We start from the raw sequence: 20,545 nt of genomic DNA, 5'->3' as shown, positions 1-20,545 counted from the left end.
CACCTTTCACTCTGGGGCGCATGGGAGTCTTTCTAGGTTAGACTATTTCCTTATGCCCGCGGCGCAGACTGGTCGAATTCGAGAGGTCAGGCACCTGGCGAGGGGTATCTCCGATCATTCCCCGCTGTGGCTGCTCTTTGACACCGAGTCGCGGTCTGCAGGGCGGATCGCTCCCATTAACCCGTGGTACCTGCGAGACCCTACGACTCGCGATAGCCTGGTTAAGGCTATGGACCAATACTTCCTTGAAAACGAGGGGTCGGTGTTGTCTGCAATGTCCCTGTGGGAAGCCTTTAAAACCGTAATCCGCGGACACGCCCTCTCCCAGATAGTGGTGGCTAAGAAGCTCAAGAGTGAGGCAGTGGTGAAGCTGGAGACTGACATCTCGGGGCTGGAGTCGGCCTTGGAGGAGGGTGTCACTCCGGACGGGCTCCATGCCCTCAGCCTGAAACAGTTTGAATACAGGTCTCTTGTCACTGACGCTGCCAAAACTATGTATAGGGAGCAGCAGGGTCGATTGTATGATGCCGGGGACAAGGCGGGTAAGTTGATTGCGTGGCTGGACAAGAAGGAGAGAGTGAATCGTGTGGTCCCGGAGCTGCGTGTCTCGGATGGAGTGTGTGTGACTGAGCCTGGTGAGATTGTGGAATGTTTCGCCGACCACCTCCGGGCCGTGTACTCCCCGGTGACTGATAGGGATGAGGAAGACTCTTGCCTTCTACTGAGGGATATTGCTTTGCCCGGCCTGTCCGTCGAGGACCGTGAGCAGCTGGACGCCCCCTTGTCGGTAGATGAGATAGCAACTGCGATTCGATCCCTTCGCTCGGGCAAGGCTATGGGTCCCAACGGTCTACCTATCGAATTATATAAGTTGCGCCCGGATAAACTAGCGCCCTTCCTCCGTCGTATGTTTCAGGAGTCCCTTGAGGCAGGTTCCCTTCCTGTCGACCAGCGACTGGCCACGATAGTCGTGATCCCCAAGGAAGGTAAGCCGCGGGACCGCTGTGCCTCCTACAGGCCTATCTCACTGCTAAACGCAGAGCCTAAAATCCTGGCTAAAGTCCTCGCCAATCGTTTGTTGAGCGTCATCTGCGATCTGATTCATCCTGATCAATGCGGCTTCATCCCGCATCGCAACACCGCCCTCAACTTGCGGCGTCTTCATGGCGCCCTCGCCAGGGCGGAGTACCTCTCCGAACCGGCCGTGCTGGTTTCTTTAGACGCCACGATGGCCTTCGACACCATCGAGTGGCCGTTCCTCTGGGCTGTCTTGACCAAATTCGGCTTTGGGGAGGGATTTCTTGGCTGGGTGAAGCTTCTCTACACGGGACCCATGGCTCAGGTGGTGGTTAATGGGCGGGTCTCTCGGCCCTTTGCGCTCGGTCGGGGTACGAGGCAGGGGTGCCCGTTGTCCCCTCTGCTCTTTGCTCTCGCCCTGGAGCCACTCGCTGCTTGGCTCCGCTGGGAGCCCTCGATCAGGGGGATCCGGTGGGCCCCGGGCTTCGAGGATCGGGTCTCGTTATATGCTGACGATATTCTCCTGTATCTTACCTCGCCGCGGCAGTCGCTTAACGTTCTCTTTGATGTTCTGACTTCCTATGGGAGAAATTCGGGTCTCACGATTAACTGGTCTAAATCCTGTGTCTATCCTATCTCCGGTGGCCCTCCTCTCTTGCCGCCTCGGCTTCCGATCCAAGTATCTCTGGCCGGCTTTAAATACCTGGGGATATACGTCTCGTCGGACCCGGTGGCTCGCTATGAGCAAAATCTCCTGCTTCCACTTCGGCGTTTGAGGGAAGACACGTCTCGGTGGTGTAGGCTGCCCTTGTCCCCGCTGGGTCGGGCAGCACTGTTTAAAATGATGTCCCTTCCCAGATTCCTCTATGCACTTCAGAACTCCTTCGATGTCATTCCAGTGGCCTACTTTCGGGAGGTGGAGAGCCTGCAGAGGAGACTGGTGTGGGACGGACGGGCGCGTATCGCCCTGGCCAAGCTTACTCTCCCCTGGTACGACGGGGGCATCGCGCTTCCCGACATTCGCAGGTATTATTGGGCCTCGCAGTTATCGGCCATTAACCATGCCACGTATGCGCCTGGCTTGAATCCGGCGTATGAGATGGATAAATTCTTGCTTCCCGGCGGGAATTATAACAGGGCGCTTTACTCCCGCTCGGCTGGACGGACCCTGACGGGCCCTACTAAGATTGCGGTGCGGATCTGGAAGGCGGCCAATGTAGCCATGGGCTGGAGTGAGCGACTAACATGTGCTACTCCTTTATTTGCCTCCGACCGACTGGGAAGCCTCTGGACGACGAAAGGGTTTGACCGTTGGGACACGATTGGTATTAGTAGAGTGGGAGACCTATGGAGGAAGGGCGCGGTTAAGACCTTCGCGGCGCTCCAGAGCGAATACGAACTCACGGACAGGGAGTTCTTCCGATATGCCCAGGTTCGGCACGCCCTGCTCTCCGTCTTTGGGGAGGGGACTAAGATCCCTGCCTCTTCGCCCCTCGAGGACCGCATACTCGATGGTCATGTCCCCGACAGTACTATCTCTTTAATCTATAAAAAACTTATTAATAAATCGGGCTGACCTATTGGTGCGCCTTCGGGAGACGTGGACGGGGGATGGGGTGGAATTAGACGACGAGGACTGGCAGTCCGCACTGTCGTCCCCTAAGGAAGTAGCCATTCCAGCCCGTCTCCGCCTGGTCCAGTTAAAGATTCTCCACCGGGTGTATGTGACGGGTCCCCATTTGGTCTCGATGGGATTCTCGGAAGATGGGCTCTGTAAGCGGGGATGTGGGCTCAGTGCCACCTTTCTCCATATCCTTTGGGAGTGCCGCGAGGTGGCGGAATACTGGCGTCGGGTTCATGGGGTCATGGGACAAGTCACCGGAGTTGCGCTGCTGCCGGAGGTGCGTCGCTGTGTCCTGAATGTGTGGGAGCCCAATGATTATAACGCGGCTCAGACTCGGTGGGCGGCCCTGGGGAACATGATTGCCAAGAGGGATATAGCGCAGCTTTGGGGCTCCCAGCGGCCTCCCACCGTGTCAGTATGGAAGGAGAACATGGACTGGTGTATGTTCAGGGAGAAGACTGTGTATGTGGCCCGTGGTAAACCCGGGGCATGGGGTAGAATTTGGGGGCAATGGAACGCGTATCGTGGGGGTATCTGTACTCCCCCCCCTTGTGGACACCGATATTGCCTTGTCCCCCTGACCCTTGATAGTTCCTTGCAACTTGTTGTAATAATCGAATATAGATGTTCCTCTCCCGTTACCCCCCCCCGATCTTTCAGTACTCCTTCCTCTTGATAGCTAATTGAAGGTCCGAATTAGAGTCCCCCGGATGTAGCCTGACCCACGTTTTTTGCCCTTATGCCTCGCCTTTTGTTTTTTAGTTGTTATTTATGTTAAATTTATGTCTCCTGCCTCCTTCGAACTATCCGGAGCCATTTACGGGGCTGGGCCCCAGGAGTCGCCTACTGCCTTAACTAATGTACGATCCTTTCTGAATCTAGCGGCCGGCCCTGGTGGTTGTAGGCCCATGCTTGTAACTGATTTATTGTTCAATAAAAAATTAAAAAAAAAAAAAAAAAAAAAAAAAAAAAAACAATGGCTAGTTTTTGGTTTTTTTAGTAATTCATACCTCATACAAAATATGCCAACATGTTAGCTCGTTTCCCTGCTTCCCACAACTTTACTAAACGTTTTCAGAATGAGGCTAATTCACATTATTATACTAAACTACATAAGAGCGAATTAAAATTTACTTAAAAACTAGACACTGCAAAAGGCACAGTGGAGTTGCTATAACCAACATTTTGCATATTCAGTCTTCAATACAATCTAGATTTACCAAGGAGAAAGACACAAAGCAGCTGAGGAAAAAAAAACATGTTCATCACTACGCAGTGCTTACAAAACACTTGTCTGAGAAAACTGAGCTCTGTCAAAATAAGCAGCTACCTGCTTTGTCGGCGGCTCTCAAAGCCTAAATTTGGAGGAGGATTTGACCCTCCTAGCATTTAAAAAAAAAAATAATAATTATCCAGTGATCTTAATCATTTTATGCCTTAAATTGTTCAACTAGTTAAATGTATTTGAGAATAAAGTTCATATTGTACAAGTAGTTCTTGGTCATTCATAATTCATAAGTCAGGAAAAAATGTCTTTTCTAATTACAACCAACAACACAGCACAGTTATTACTTTGTAAAGTTCGACCTAAAATAGCATCATTAAAAATACCTCTTACAAAAACGATCATGAATTACACCCACAATTTAAGGGTCTGACTGACAGTAACATTAATATGCAAGTCCGACAGCACTCACAGATAGTTACTGGACCATGCCATCTTGCATAATACCGCGATATAGATCAATTGACTTCTTTCAGCTGATCTTTCAGAAGGGAGCATGGCAAGTGCCTGGACTGTGCCCAGTACCACTAACCTTTCTGAGTTACTGGTCTGCCATGTGACGGAATAAACACCAGTACGACTAGTAAAACGGATTCTAAATGCTCACAGAATCCCTTTACATTAGAGCTAAAATACTTTCATAAAGGTAAGTTAATGGGCATAATGGTCAACGATAAACAGAGAAGTAAGCCTGCAGTCCTGCCCTAGAACCTAAAATAATCCTGCTGGGCATTACAAGGGAGCACCTGGGCCCTCATAGTCATGGGTTACTGAGTGTAAAAAAGAGACATTGCACGACACTGGCAAGACACCCTGTCCCTTTCCCCCCATTGGAACGGGTCAACAGGATGAATATCTGTGCAACTATGGAGTCAGAGAGGTACACAGTAAATACGAAAAGATTTGGGGCCCTGGACTCGATGGTTGAGACAAGATGAGCCCCAACTTCAGGACTACGCAGAGAGTGAGGGGGCATCCCGCAGGTCGACATGGCAAGATGACGTGCATGTTCAAACTTTTGGTATTTTGCAGATGGGAAGGGAACCAGTACATGTTTGTATACTGCTATTTTATGCATATTTTATTGAAAATACAATAAAAAAGTGTTAAAAAAAAAGATAAGTTACTTAGGAAAAACTTTATATAGATCAACAAACACATCAACAATATGAAACCAGTTGCTTTAGAGAGGTTTGTTAAAACTGGTATCGCAAATGTCCTGGGATAGAAATAACTATTGCCAAATATACAGCATATTTATTTTAATTTTTTTTATTTTTTATTGTGGGCGGATCCAGCTCACATCACAAACCTATGTTCCAGCACTGGCAAGATCTTGGGAGATTTCTAATAACAGGCGATATTTGTGAGATCGTCAGAACAATTCGTCCACCATTTTGTTTCTCCTGCCATTCGAGGGAGACATACCCTAACCACCCCACTAGTGTTTGAAACGGTTCCTAGTAGTGGTGAAGATCCCAGAGGAAAGAGCACGTAGACTCCGAATTTCTAACGATTTTGACATTTGTGATTGACAGACTAAAACATTTATTAAGAGGTGAGGGCAGTTTCCCTTTGATGCAACGAAGAGATCAGCAATTTGTTAAGAACCAAGTCTCCTCGCCTGAATCGATAACGTGTAAATGTTGTCATTATCGGACTGCAAGACCTTCTTGTTCCAAATCCCCCTCCCAAATGCTCTTCCCTTCATCTGGCCACTTCAAAACTTCGGTAACTAATCTGCAGAGTCAGGGTTGCCAGAAGGTAAGCATTTTGAGGGTACTGCCTATAAGGAACTCAGAATCCTGTAAACTACAATGGTGCCAAGCTGACCCATATAATATGTAACACCTTGGATTAGTCAAATCCTTTTTTTGCAGCTATAAGTAACCTCTGTTTTTTTTAAGCACTTTTAGCTTTGATGTTTTTCCCCTTTACAAATGAGGACTCAGAGGGCTCTGCTTGCTACCCAGGAGTCACACCCAACACTGAGACACTTGACATATAGGCGACTAATGCTCCCCGGCCCTACCAACCTTTGAAGGCAGAACAGTAAAAGGTAGCCTTACATGTATTAAAATACCAATTATGTTATCAGCAAGCAAGTATTGCCCAAATAAAAATAAAAACACAAAATTAGAGAAAGGCAACTTTAGGCATCGCACTTCAAGGATTTCACCTGAAGAAAAAAAACACAGGAGCGGTCAAAGCTATGGCCCTCACAGTCAACTCTCAAACACTCCAGTCCTGCATAATATCTTCGAGTTCAAAGGGACAACTTGCCCGTTAATATAGGTTTGTCACCAATGCAAGTTTAAGACCTTCAGTATACAAAACAAGAAATCAAAACCTGAAATGTAGATACATGGTGAAATTGTCCGCATTCATCAACTCCAAGTTAGAAAGAGGCACTCTGTGTATGAAAGAAGAGCGTGATGTGCAAGAGAAGGTTAAAAGGTAGGAAACACCAGTGATAGCAGGAGTTGATCGTGTACAAATAACTGTGAGAAACACATGTCCAAATAAATATGCCCTAAAGTCCAAAGAGCTGTGCTTGACAAAAGCAAGTTAAACAGCACTATTGATGACAGTGGTATACTTCATATTTTAGCAGAAATATGCCTTTACCATTATTGAAGCTGCTTTACTGACCGCTGAATATGGAATGATTCCTTCCTGAAAAGAGGGAAGAGAGGGACACGCCTCTTACAGTCCAAGTTGTAGCCAGTGTTTTCTACACAGTGGCATGGAGGCAGTGCATATGAACAGGAGTGCTTTTTGTAAGAAAAAATGAAGTTGCTTCATCTTACATTTGTAAAAAAAAATGAATAAATAAAAAAAACAGATTTTAAATGTTAATGTTACTGGGTACTTATAAAGTGCACAGCTACTCCCTGGAGTGTCCCGGCACTAGGACAAGAGAAACCAGTGACAGAGCCGTGCAGGCAGCCCCAGGGCCGCTGACCTATTGTGAAAAAAGCCAGGTTTTTAATACGCGTCTAAAGCGGAGGAGGTCCTGCACCTGACATAAGGCTGGTGGCAGGTTGTTCCAGAGCCGAGAAGCTACCACCTGGAAGGAACGCCCGCCCAAACGAGAGGTGGGAGAACCGTGGGATCAGCGAGAGCAGCTGATTTGAAGACCTCAGACTTCTGGATGGAACATAGTGCTGGCATCTGTTTCTCAGATATAAGGCCCCAATATTGTGAAAGGCCTTATAAGCCAGCACCAAGGCTTTGAAATGTGTCCTCTTTCGTACTGAAAGCCAGTGCAAGGACTTCAGGTGAGGAGTCATGTGTGTCCGGAGGTCCACCATAAGTATGGCTCTTGCTGCGGCGTTTTGCACCACCTGTAGACGGCTAAGAAGATAGTCAGGAAGGCCGACATAAAGAACATTTACATAATCAAGGCGGGACAGAATCAGTGCTTGTACTACTATTTTCCTGTGGGAAACCGGGAGTAGTGGGAGGAAGTTTTTCAACATTTTCAGTAGGCCAAAACATGTGCCTGCCACAGCCTGGACCTGGGATTTCATGGACATGTCCGCGTCCATTTTCACCCCAAGAGTCTTAACGGTTGTGGCTAAGTTAGCAGGAGGGGACATATTCTGTGGCCACCATTCATGCCACTCATCCCCCGGATTGTGAACAAAAAAGATAATTTCTGATATTTCAGAATTGCACAGGAGTGGATTCTGTTTAAACCACTCAAATACTGCTGACAGGCAGGTGTTTATCTCATTCCCATTCAGGGCCTCATCCTTACCGCACGTGAACAACAATTAAGTGTCATCGGCGTAAGATATGACTTTGGCGCCGTATTGTTCGGCCAAGGGGGCCATAAACACATTTAACAGAGTGGGGCTTAAGATGGATCCCTGTGGAACACTTACATTAAGTGGCAGGATAGGGGCCGCAAATGGGGGAGACCAGACGGTTTGCTGACGATTTTCCAGATAAGATGTGAACCACTGCAGAGCCGTGCCCTCTATACCACATCCTTGGAGTCTGCCCAAATGGAGGGCATGGGGCACGGTATCGAAAGCTGCGGAGAGGTCCAACAGTATTAAAACAGTCTTCCCTCCTTTATCAAGTGTAGTTTTAATAGATTCAGAGATTTCCAGAAGGGCTGTTTCAGTACTGAAATTAGCTCGGAACACTGATTGGCTAGGACATAATACACAATTGGTCTCGACAAAATCCGCGACAACCTTATTTACGTATTTCTCCAGGACCTTGGAGAAGAAATAGGAATATATATGCAAAAAATAATAAAACTCAAATCTTGAGATGAAGTAGTAGTAACTGAATACATCATTTCCCTTGTTGGCATGGCCTCTAAACTTTTATCAACATGTCCAAAACTATTTCCAAGAATCACTGTCTATGGAGTTCCCTCAGTGTTGGAAAGAACTACACCAAAACAGTGAAGTATGCTCTAAATGTTACCCTGGGAAAAAAAGGTCTCCAAAAGCGGTAGACTCAAATCAAAGCTGAACGTCACTGGCAAGAATCATCCTAGAATTTCTTTTTTTTAATCTAAAAAGGGTAGCATGAAAGAAAAGCTTATTATTATTAGAAAGGTGGCCATTCTTAATCCCGAGAGCACAATAACTAAAGTGAGTCAATTGAATTCTGAAAAACCTACTTTTCCTAACCACCTGCTGGATAACAAACTGTTTACAAATCCAATCTCCAATGACAAACTCTCATGTCTGGAAAATGGAAAAAGCCTCATAACTGATGGAGTAATAGTGGTACACAAAGCAGGATATAAGTGTGCTTAATTTGGGAAGGGTCTACCATGTTAAAGCCACCTTCTTTCGAATATGCTTGAGAAGGCATGCCTATTGAGTGGTAGAACAGTTGTCACATGGCAAAGGAGGTGAAGTCATACTTAAATACAGCAACCACCAAAGCTTTATCCTGGTTCAATAGTCACAACTACTCCCCTCTGCTTTAAGATTAGTTTTAAATATACTTACTGCAGGCAAAAGAGACTGCATATTTTGATTGGAGTCTGCTATCGTAGCTAGATAAACCAGATTAGTGTGCAACATCTGTTGATACCTGGTAAAGAAATAAAGAGGAGTAAATAAAAACATTAAAAGGAGAAGAAAGGCTTGCCCTTACATTTCGTCAGCTCTGCAATGCAAACCTAAAATACAATAATTTTTACAGGACGGCAACAAAATTAATTTTTAAATTAGCCCACCTTTCACTGTTTGAGCCGTAGGGCTATCTTTGCCCACCAAGCAGTTACAATCCAATTGCCAGAAACTCCATATGTGCATTATTGATGTTTTATTTTATAATCAACAAGAGTTGCTCATTTTTGAATCACAACCATGCTTTTCAATGGTGTTTGATTACTTAAATTAATCTGAAAACAAAAATGCAGGCTACTTACCGGTCATACTTGAAAATCACTGCAAAAAAGTGTGCAACATATCTGATTTTGGTGTACAGTAAAGTTGCCTTTGCACTTTGTCCCCATTCCAGGCCACAGTTCAGTGAAAAAGAACTGCATGCCTCAATGATGCTCCCAGTAAAGAAATGATGTAGTGAATAAAATGCTGTTAGTGGGAACAGACATAGCCCGAGGCCAAAAATAAATGCAACGCAGCTGGTCTGTAAATTCTCGACTCTTCGGAGTGTCTTGCGGAGCAAAGTTTGGTCTAAGCAGGAATATTCCCTGGGTCATGCTCATTAACTTTCCAACATCTTTGGAATAGCTGGACAGTTGAAAGTAGTGAAGATGGTTAGGAGTTGAGAAACTGCTTAGAGCACAGATAGGTAAAGTCAAAAAGTAATTCAGGTCCCGTAGATGAAAGCACCCATTACAGTGGCCAGTCCTCTATTTTGCTGTACATACTCACATCAGTGACTGAGGACTTATATGCATTCACACATCAATGCTCTAGTCATGAGAAAATTAGACTATTCTTTCTAGGACACATTTAGCACATCTTCAACCTTGACAACAGCCCATTGTACAACCTGGCAGGTAGGCTTTTTGCTAAAAAAACTAAGCAATCACCAAACCTTCCCAATGTATCTCAATGAAATGCTCTCATGCTAATCCTCTTCTAGAAACCACTGCTCTACCAACCAAAATATATTCACTTTTCTAAAACTCCTTGGGCCCCATAGAGATTCCAGTCCTTCAACTTCCCATGGTACCAACACTGGAATTTACACCGACAACAACCTACAATCATGGGGCGGTTCATTAGTGAGATTTCTCACAAACATCTTACATTTAAAGATGCATGTCCCTCACAGGTGCCCTAAAGCCCTCACTCTCTTAGCAATATGAGATGAGGTCAGCCCCTTGTCACATATAGCCATAATGGTCTATTGCACCTATGAAGTGAAAAAAACAGGACATTAATTTTCCCCTTCATAGTCACAGAAGACAGGCAACTCGTTATTTTCCAAGGAAGGGCAATGCAAAGGCTGATCTAGTCTACACAGTCCTTTCTTCTCCCTAGGGAAGAAAATAAAAGTTATACACTGCACCCGGGGAGCTGCACTTTACCGCATGACATACATTTAAAACTATTTTTTAAAGCAGCTCCAGACAGAATTACAAAAAAAAAAAATGTTTTACCACACTTCTCAAACCATAAAAATGGAGGCACTTCGTGCCAATAGGAATCAAACAGGCCTAAGAAAAGTTCAGTCTCATCCACATGTATATGGACAATTTTAATGGTGAATCTTTATGGTCTTTTAAAATGAAAATGTCTCTCTTTTTGCTGCTATTGAAATAGACCGACAATAGAGTACTTAACGTTGTATGTTGTATTATCCGTGTTTGTAAGTGTACTGTTTTGTGTAATACTTTTTTTTATCTAATGTAATCGAAATAAAGTTTTTGATCTGAATAGAGCATATGGACAATGAGAAGGAATTGGCATCAGAGGATCTGTATCGCTTTTTTGCGCTATTTGTCTTAAAGACACCACATGGTGGGTTGTTTCCATGCAGTATTCAGAAAAAAAACAGACTGGGAATCGGAATAGTGTATTAACCTCACTTCAGAAAACCAAAGAGTGAATGATTAGGTTTTAATAGGACTAGGAGAGTCCTACCCAGCCGGAGTTAGAACACCTCTACCAGTCTGGTAACCAGATCTTACTGTTCCTTGAATCTAATCCTTTTATGCCACAAGTGCTTTCGGCTCTCACATTTAAAATTATTGTAAAGAAGCAGAACGAACACGTTTTAACGCAAAAGAATGTTTATGAGGCAAGCCTACTTAAATCAAACATCATCCAAATGGTTTGGAATGCATACCTGCCTACAGACCCTGAAAACGTAATCATCTTTAGAAACAGATAAACAAACCAAACCACCTGAATACGTGTATTTTTAATGCAATTCAACGTCATTTTCGTAATGCACCCAAAACCCCGGAAGAAAGCGGACTTCTTAGTGCGACAAATAGGTGTACATCATTTTGAAAAGGTGCAGAACAAAACTGCTGGAGTCAATTAAAGACACAGATAAGAAGAAATGTTTACGGCAGCGTGCAAATAAAATCCTAGTGGAGAGGAAAAAAATATTAAAAGGTAATCCCAAAAAAGAACCTATTAAGTTAAAAGGGTTTGAAGGTCAGAAAAGAGCGGCATATAAGAGTGCCAACAGTATTTCTACTAAGCGCCAGAGTATCCCTTGTGTTGTCCTCCATATTCCCCTTCTACTGTCCCTTCCTTAACCACAAGAGCCTGAGTGTTTGTGTCTATATAGCAACATCCAAGAATGTGCACGTGCAATCTGTTGCAGCTGCTCTCCTACCCTAAGATAGAGAAGAGCATAAGTCCAGAGCCAACTGTGTAAGGGCAGCTAGAGCTTCCTTTTCATCTTTTTGAATTTGAATCCAACCAGTGATGGTTACCTCATGGTTGTCTTACAGTCCAGCATTATCCTGGTATTCACCCTTTGTTTCAGCAGCCAATCCTGGTTTATATCACTAGTCCAACTTCTTGGCAGCATTAACAGAGGTTTACACACACTACAGCTAATACCCATAGAAAGAGCCTTTATGTGATACACAACAGGAAACAGAAAATGGCACAACCCAACAGTTTTCTACATTGCTCAATATGGCAATACAAGTCGATCACTGCCTCCGAGACAAGGCTTGAACAAGCATTTGCAATACAATACATCTTGCATTGCTGAAAGTTTGAGCTACTGGCGTTGCACATAATGTTCATTTTTTCTATTTCCTTACTTTTGAAGCAATCTCGGCACCAGCATTTTTTCTCAAGTTATTTAAAGCTAAAGCGCGGGTGCGGCCATTGTATGAAAAGTAAATAAACTGAAAAAAGGGCAAGCAGTCGCTTCAGCAATCAATTAAAAAAAAAGAAAACCACGGCTACCAATGTTAGTGGTGAGGCCTGCCGAGCTCTTGAATTTTTTTTTTTTTAAAAGCGTGGCAGGGAGAGCGTGTCGTGCTTCCAACAACAGGCAGGAGAATGGCATTTAAGAAAATTGTGCGCGACGGCTATAATTAAAAGGTACCAAGTAGCAACACAAGTAACAAGGGGTGTCCTCATTGAAGGTTAAAATGCAATACTAAGGAAGGACTGCCAAGCCTATTGACCTATGAAAAGCCACCATTTATAAAGGACCGTGACAGGAACCAATTAAAGAGGGACGGAAAGTGGGCGGAACTTCATGCCCATATCCTGAATAAAGCATGTCTCGAAGAGACAGCGCAAGCGTTGCCTAGGCGTGAACTAAAAATGATGGAAAATGGGGTTGGAGGCAAGGGGGTGTTAGCTCCCACCCACCTAGGTCAGTGCCCATGCTCGATAAACTTTAGCACCACAGTCACCCCTTCATTCCTCCAGGAAGAACAAGTGAGCACTGATCTGGGTACTCTGACAGGCCAATCTATGGCAAAGGGAAGACCTTAATTTAAATAGGATGCTGCAAAAATCTTGTCCGTCTGTGTCAAATTAGACCACCTTGAACTGCAAAATGAGACAGCCCTCCATTGGTGAGGAAGGAAGGACTGGGCTGGAAACTGTCCTCATTTGGAAACTCCTGTGGCAAGAAGCATTAAGGCCACTTCTCATTCTTTGTATTAGAGAACAGTTATCACCATGAAAGACATAACAAAACGGATTTATTGATCCTTATTAGAGGACTGCTATCACTATGCAACAAAGCTTGTTGTAGTCTTATTGGATTTTAAGAGTTTTCCGAAAAGGACGGTGAAACACTTGACCTTTAAACAAAATCTTTTAACGTTTAAGAGCTGAAAAATGTTTAGTTGGATGGGGAGCTCCTAAATGAAACCCAAGAGCCAATTGTGCTTACCATTTGCGATAAGGTGGGCTGTCAAAATTGATTATCTGAGACTTAGACTAACAAGGCCAGTCAGACCTCAAAAAATGCAGCAGATTGCACCATTTGTGTGCTGTGCTACACCAAATCAAACAAAATCTCAATTTATCTGTCTCTGCCCGGCTCTAGGTAACAATTTGAGAGCGTGGTACTCTCAGAGAGTGCATGTATTCCCACTGGGCCTTGACATTTTGGACATTATTTGGAGACATTTCCACTTTGCAAAATGTATCTCATCATTGTCCATAGGAACTATACAAGTACTATTGATAAGATTGGATGCCATAACAAATAATGACGATAGATGAAATACAACTAAGGTGAACAACAATAGAAACTGTGGGGCTTATATAGATGGAAATGCTAAAGTACAGAATAACCCGATATAAGTATACATTATTTGTGTACAACATATAGAATTACTGAAAAATATTCTCTGGGGGTATAGAGTGATGCATATTTCACAGGTTTGGAAATGTGGAATAATAAGAATAATGTGTACATAGGAGGGAGGAGCCTAGCGCGCAACCAAGATGGCCGCGTAGGTGCGAGGCTCCGAGGACCTCCGCGACCTCCTGCATAAATCCTGACAGAATCCTGTCCCAGATGAGGGGACTGTATTTGTGAGCCCGAGCAGAGGTGACGCCCGTTTTCCGTTTTTAAATCGGACCTCGGACACCGGCAGGAGTATCGATTGAGGTTTGCGGCCTTCTCCACACGGGCCCCCCGTACTGGAGTTGTGGGGCGATCCGGACACAAAGTGAACAACAGCGGCGGGCAAGGCTGGGTGACTCGCGTACCCTGCACTTTCACTTTCGCTTTTGCGCCCTCCTTGCTGCCAGGCGAGGTTGGGTTGCGGGGCGGTGTGCGGTGGTGTGGTCTCGCTGGGGTGCCCTGCCGGTCCGCCAGCTGCGGTCCGTCCTGCGGAGCGGTGGTCGCTCCCCCCTGGACCCCTTGAACTGGATTGTCGGCCCCCCCCTTTCTTGAGGAGACTGACTCGTCTTGGGGATCGAAACCATGTCCACAAAACAAGATGGCGATCGGGCTAAGATAAAATCGACCCGCCGTGGCGCGGCCCAGCAATCCAACAGTATGGACCGCTACACCCTCCGGAAGGGATCCCCAGAGGCGCCGCGTAGGTCCCCTACGGGCCCGACTGATGCTTCCGCTCTGCCCACGGACCTGACCCTCCGAGACGTCATGGGCGCCATCGCCGAGATGAAGGCCTCGGTGGACCAGCGCTTCGACACTCTGGCCCAGAAGATTGACTCGGTCCTCGTGGACGTGGGCCTCGTGAGGGCTGATTTGTCTAAAACCAACGACCGGGTCGACTCTTTGGCCCACTCTACCACGGGCCTCACAACGGACGTGGCGGCCCTCCAACAGGAGGTGCGCAGGCTTGGCCAGGCGAGCGCCCTGATGAATCGTCGGCTGGAGGATTCCGAGGGTCGGGCCCGGAGGAACAACGTTCGCATTATCGGGGTGCCGGAGGGACGCGAGGCGGAGGCGGCGGATCTATTTGTTGAGGACCTGGTTCTCACCCATCTCCAGCCTCGGGGGCTGAGTAAATTCTTTGCGGTGGAGCGTGCCCACAGGGTCCCCGGGGGTAGGCCTAAGGTTGGAGCCCCCCCGAGGCCTCTCATCGCCCGGATCTTCAATTTTCGGGATAGAGACGCTATCCTACAGACTTCCAGGCTACAAGGGCCGGTCAAACTTGACAATATGGACATCAATTTCTATCCTGACTTCACTCCGGCAGTCCAAAAGCAGAGGCTGAGCTTTCTTGGTGTTAAACGTCGCCTAAGGGACCTGAATCTCAAATATGCGATGCTTTTTCCAGCTAAGCTGAGAGTGGAGGTGGATGGCCACACACACTTTTTTGATCGACCCGAGGTGGCCGGGGACTGGCTAGACACTTTGCCCGGAGATCAGGCCGGGGGGGTGGGGGGGGTGCGGTTGGTGGGGAGGGCCCGCCGGATCAGGACTGAGGGACTAATGGTAGGCCTTGCTCTGGACTGCGTTGTTGTCACTATTGACTGTTAGGGTAAGTTCCCCTCCTGTGGAGGTCGTGTGGGGTCTCTTGGGGGATCTCCCTCCTCCTCTGGGGGACTAGTTAGTTTTCTTATCTATGGGGCGACAGGCACACTGCACTTTGGGGGGGCTGTTTGGGCTCATGCAGGGGTGCAGGGTGGGGGGAGTTCTGTTGGGTTGGGTGGGTTGGGGTGGGGTGTGGTTCGTTTTTACCGCAAGGCAAACCCGTTATTGTATTGTTGTTTTTGAGATGCTCTGGGGGGGACAATTGATGGCTTCGTTATGTGATGGGGGGTAGGGATTTGACATTGTTGTCCTGGAATGTTAACGGACTGGGTGATAGGATCAAGCGGGGTGTGGTCCTGCAGTATCTGAAACGGATTTCGCCTGATGTGGTCTTTCTGCAGGAGACACACCTTATTGGTAATTCCTTTTGTGCCATGAATCGGCGTGGCTATCGCTTGGTGGCCCACTCGGGCTTCACGTCAGGCTCACGGGGGGTGGGCATCATGGTGAAGAACTCGCTCCCGTTGGAAATAGACGAGGTGCGCCATGATGAGAGGGGACGCTACACTGTCTTGGTGGGGAGGATGGAGGGCAAGGTAGTTGTCTTTGTCTCTGTGTACGTCCCACCGGGGCTACAGTCCACCACCTTTGCAGATCTGGGGCGCCTCCTCCTTGACCTCCCGGGGGGGCTTCTGGTGGTTGGGGGGGATTTCAATGCGGTGGCTTCTGGGACTATGGATCGTCATCCCCCTAGGGACCTCCCCCGGGCACAGGCGTGGTTAGCGGGCCTTTTAGACACACTGGGATTGGTGGACTGCTGGCGTTTAAAGCATCCCGCCCAGCTGCAGTACACCTTCCATTCGGGTTCCCATGGTAGCCTCTCGCGGCTTGATTATGTCCTTGTCCCTGCGGCTTATGCTGGGAGGGTGGGAGAGGTGCGCCATCTGGCGCGGGGTATTTCGGATCATTCCCCGCTCCTACTGCACTTGGGTGTCTTCCCGAGGGGAGAGGGCAGGGTAGCCCCAATCAATGCTTGGTACCTGCGAGACCCCACTATTCGTGCTGACCTGATTAAATCATTGCAACGGTATTTTGAGGAGAATGTGGGGTCCGTTCCGTCGGCTATCTCCCTGTGGGAAGCCTTTAAAACAGTTCTCAGAGGGGAGGCCCTCTCCTTTATCTCCCATGCCCGCAGACGCGCACAGGAGGAGGTGACCCGGGTGGAGGCCGAAATTACTGAATTGGAGGGTGGCCTGGGGAGTGGGGTGACTGACGCGGCGCTGCATGTTCTACACCTTAAACAGGCGGCCTATAGGGCCCTCGTCACGGAGGCGGCCAGGGGCCTTAGCAGAGAGCAACAGGGGCGACTGTACGATGTGGGTGATAAGGCTGGCAAACTGATTGCGTGGTTGGATAAGAAGGAGAGAGCTAGTCGTGTGGTCCCGCTGATTGAGAGGATGGATGGTGTACGAATTACTGAGCCGGAAGGCATTGTTTCTTGCTTCGCGGATTATTTCCGCGAGGTATATTCTCCGGTCTCTCCCTGCTCGGAGGAGGATTCCCATGCCCTGCTGCGGGACATCGCGCTGCCCTCGCTTTCAGTGGAGGACAGGGATTCGTTGGATGCCGCTCCCACCTCGGATGAAATCGCCCTCGCCATACGCTCGGTCGCCTCGGGCAAGGCCATGGGCCCGAATGGCCTTCCTATCGAATTGTACAAGCTGCGACCGGATGTACTGGCACCTCACCTCCGCGCGATGTTCCTTGCGGCCCACTCGCGGGGCTCCCTCCCGCCGGACCAGCGTCTAGCTACCATCGTGGTTATCCACAAGGAGGGGAGACCGCGAGACCGGGTTACATCCTATCGGCCGATCTCGCTCTTGAATGCGGAGCCTAAAATCCTCGCCAAGGTGCTTGCCAACCGGCTGGTCGGCGTGGTGGGCGATCTGGTCCACCAAGACCAGTCCGGCTTTATTCCCCATCGCAACACGGCCCTTAACCTGCGGCGCTTGCACGGGGTGCTCGCGCGTGTTCCATTCGTGCGGGAGCCGGCCATCTTGGCGTCCTTGGACGCCACCATGGCGTTTGACACGCTCGAGTGGCCGTACATCTGGGCGATGTTGGCGAAATTTGGATTTGGCCCGGGATTCATCAGCTGGGTCAAATTGTTGTACTCTGACCCATTGGCGCAGGTGGTGGTGAATGGTCGAGTCTCGGCCCCATTCGTGCTGGGACGGGGCACGCGACAGGGTTGCCCCCTGTCGCCGCTCCTGTTTGCACTGGCCTTGGAACCCCTGGCGGAGCGGCTGCGGTGGCACCCCTCTATCCGTGGTCTCCGTTGGACCCCTGAGTATGAGGACCGCGTGTCCCTCTACGCCGACGACATCCTGTTGTACTTAGCCTCCCCGCGTAAATCACTGATTGTCCTGGTCGATGTTCTGCGCTCCTTCGGCCGTAACTCAGGTCTTGTCATCAACTGGGCTAAATCCTGTGTCTATGTGCTTTCCGGGGAGGCTCCTGTTCTCCCGCGGGGCTGCTCGATCCAGATTGCCTCGCAGGGGTTTCGTTACCTGGGCGTTTATATTACGCTGGACCCAGTGGCCCGCTACGAGCGGAATTTGCTTCCCCCCCTCCAGCGCTTGAAGGAGGACGTCGCGCGCTGGCGGCGCTTGCCGCTTTCGCCGCTCGGCCGGGCGGCATTGTTCAAGATGATGGCGTTACCGCGCTTTCTGTACGCCCTCCAGAACTCGATGGACCTGGTCCCGGCGCGTTACTTCCGTGAGGTGGAGAGTTTGCAGCGCCGCCTGTTCTGGGACGGGAGGCCGCGCATAGCCCTGGCAAAGTTGACACTCCCGTGGTATGACGGAGGGATTGCCCTCCCGGATATTAAGCGGTATTACTGGGCCTCCCAATTAGCTGCAATTAATCACGGCCTCTACGGGCCCGCCTTAAACCCGGCATTTGAAATGGACAAGACGCTCCTGCCCGGTGGCGATTACAATCGAGCGCTCTACACTAGCGTGCCCGACTCCCGCCTGACGGGACCCACGCGTGTCATGGTGCGAGTATGGCACGCGGCCAATGCAGCTATGGGATGGAAGGACCGTTTGACCCGGGCGTCACCGTTGTATGCGTCTGAGAGGTTGGGCTCCCTATGGACCTCGAAGGGCTTCGATAGGTGGGACACGATAGGCATTAGTACAGTGGGGGACCTCTGGACGAGGGGAGGATTCAAAACTTTCGAGACACTGCAGGCGGAGTTTCAGCTGCAGGGCAGTGAATACTTTCGATATCTGCAGGTCCGTCACGCACTGGGCTCTGTCTTCCCAGACGTGGCCGCCATTCCGGAGTCCTCCCCACTGGAGGATAGAGTGCTAGATGGCCACGTTCCGGACAGCACGATCTCCCTCATCTACAAGAAGTTGATTAATGATCGCTCGGGCTTACTGACTGGGCTCCGCGAGGCTTGGGTTGCCGATGGGTTGGAGCTGGACGACGAGGACTGGATTTCCGCGGTGGCCTCCCCGAAGGAGGTGGCCATCCCGGCTCGCCTTCGCTTCGTCCAGCTTAAGATACTTCACCGGGTGTACGTGACGGGGCCAGGGCTTCTGCGTATGGGCTATGCCGAGGATGGACTGTGTAAGCGTGGGTGCGGTGCATTGGCGACCTTTTGACATATTCTGTGGGAATGTCCGAGGGTGGAGCGATTCTGGCGTGGTGTGCATGAGGTCCTGCGAGCGGTTACGCATGTCGTGCTGGTGCCTGAAGCGAGGAGATGCCTGCTGAATGTGTGGGAACCGACCGACTACTCGGTTCCGCAGACGCGATGGGTGACGCTGGGTTATATGATTGCTAAACGTGACATCGCTCAACTGTGGGGATCCCAGAGGCCCCCGGCAGTGTCGGCCTGGAAAGAACACATGGATTGGTGCATGTTCCGAGAGAAGGTGGTGTATGTGGCGCGGGGTAAGCCTGGGGCGTGGCTGAAGGTGTGGGGCCCCTGGAACGCCTACCGCGGGGGTATTTGCGAGCCGCCATTGTTGCCTCCCGCTTCACCAGCTCCGTCCCCTTAGATGACCCCCTCCCTCAATCCCGGGCACAGAGTTTTCCCAGTCCCAGACCTATTCCCCTTCCCCTCCTTCGATTTTAGTGTATGGTTGGGGTCCCCCCATCTGAGGAGCGTATGTTGTCATTTTCGCTCTCGGGTTGCCTTGCGGGTGTGGTTTTATGTTGTTGTGTTGTATAAAACGAAACCGTATTGTGGGCTCAGAGTCATGTGGCCCACGTTGCTGATACCTCCTGCTTTAGCGTCTCTGTAACGCCAAGTGCCTTATTGTATATATGTCATTTATTTCTGTCATCTTAGCGGCCGGCCGGAAGGTTGTAGGCCCGTACCTGAATATATTTGAGATTGCAATAAACGGTTTCAAAAAAAAAAAAAAAGTGTCCTACATTGTGCAAATCGGGGCCGATTAGAATTTGTAAGAAACACGCCACATAAAGAATTTTGCAAGAGGGATATTACGATTTGTCCTTTTCCATGGTGGTCTACTGATATAGATTCAAAGGTCCTCTATATATTCTTCAGACAGTATAATTTAGTCAAATGGTAATTGCTGCTGATGCTCTTTAATGCTGGATGGAAACAACTTCTTCGTAAAGCCACGAGGCAATGCCGATTTTAGTTTGATTTTTCAAAACCATTGCATCGCAGAAAGTAGCTTCAAAGTACATAATAACTACAAACGCTACAGGTGTGCTACTTTGCTTGACATCTTCTCTTTAGGTGACAGTAAAACACAGTAGTTCCTGGCACTGAACAAAACTACTTTGTGTGACGATGTTGTAGTGGAGACGGAGTTCCATGTACACACATTGCTATGTTAGCATAAGCGCCTTAGATGTAAAACGCCATCTTGCCACTTTTCCTGCTTATGCACACGACACTGCAGGTAACTGCTTGCTTGCTTTTTCTTCACATGAGAACCGTCTGTTGTTCACATCCCTAGACGTGCACCGCGACCTTAGTCTGAACACTGTGTGCAGAAGCCGTCAAGGTCAAATAACAATGTATGCTTTTGAATTCATGTTAATCAGCCCACGCTCTAGCCATAACACGCACACAGCTGCAAATATCTGAAACTCTGGTGCCTTTAATATTGCATTTTGCATGCATGATTCAGACACTTGGAGAAAACCTTTTCCAGACACAGAGCAGAGCT

The 20,545-nt window shown here is 48.5% G+C and overlaps 1 protein-coding gene across 5 annotated transcripts in view; it reads right to left on the bottom strand.

The window, feature by feature from the left end:
- SS18 (SS18 subunit of BAF chromatin remodeling complex) overlaps nucleotides 1-20,545 on the bottom strand; it is a 363,861-nt gene that overhangs the window by 225,285 nt on the left and 118,031 nt on the right. For all 5 annotated transcript variants that reach the window (XM_085605729.1, XM_085605728.1, XM_085605731.1 and 2 more), the window contains exon 3: nucleotides 8,909-8,993. In XM_085605729.1, the coding sequence (XP_085461855.1) occupies nucleotides 8,909-8,993 (85 nt within the window). The remainder of the gene's footprint in view (nucleotides 1-8,908; nucleotides 8,994-20,545) is intronic.

The sequence above is a fragment of the Triturus cristatus genome, chromosome 5_1 (genome assembly GCF_964204655.1).
Source record: "Triturus cristatus chromosome 5_1, aTriCri1.1, whole genome shotgun sequence".
In the NCBI taxonomy this organism is placed as follows: Eukaryota; Metazoa; Chordata; class Amphibia; order Caudata; family Salamandridae; genus Triturus; species Triturus cristatus.
This window is presented reverse-complemented; position numbering and strand designations above follow the sequence as displayed.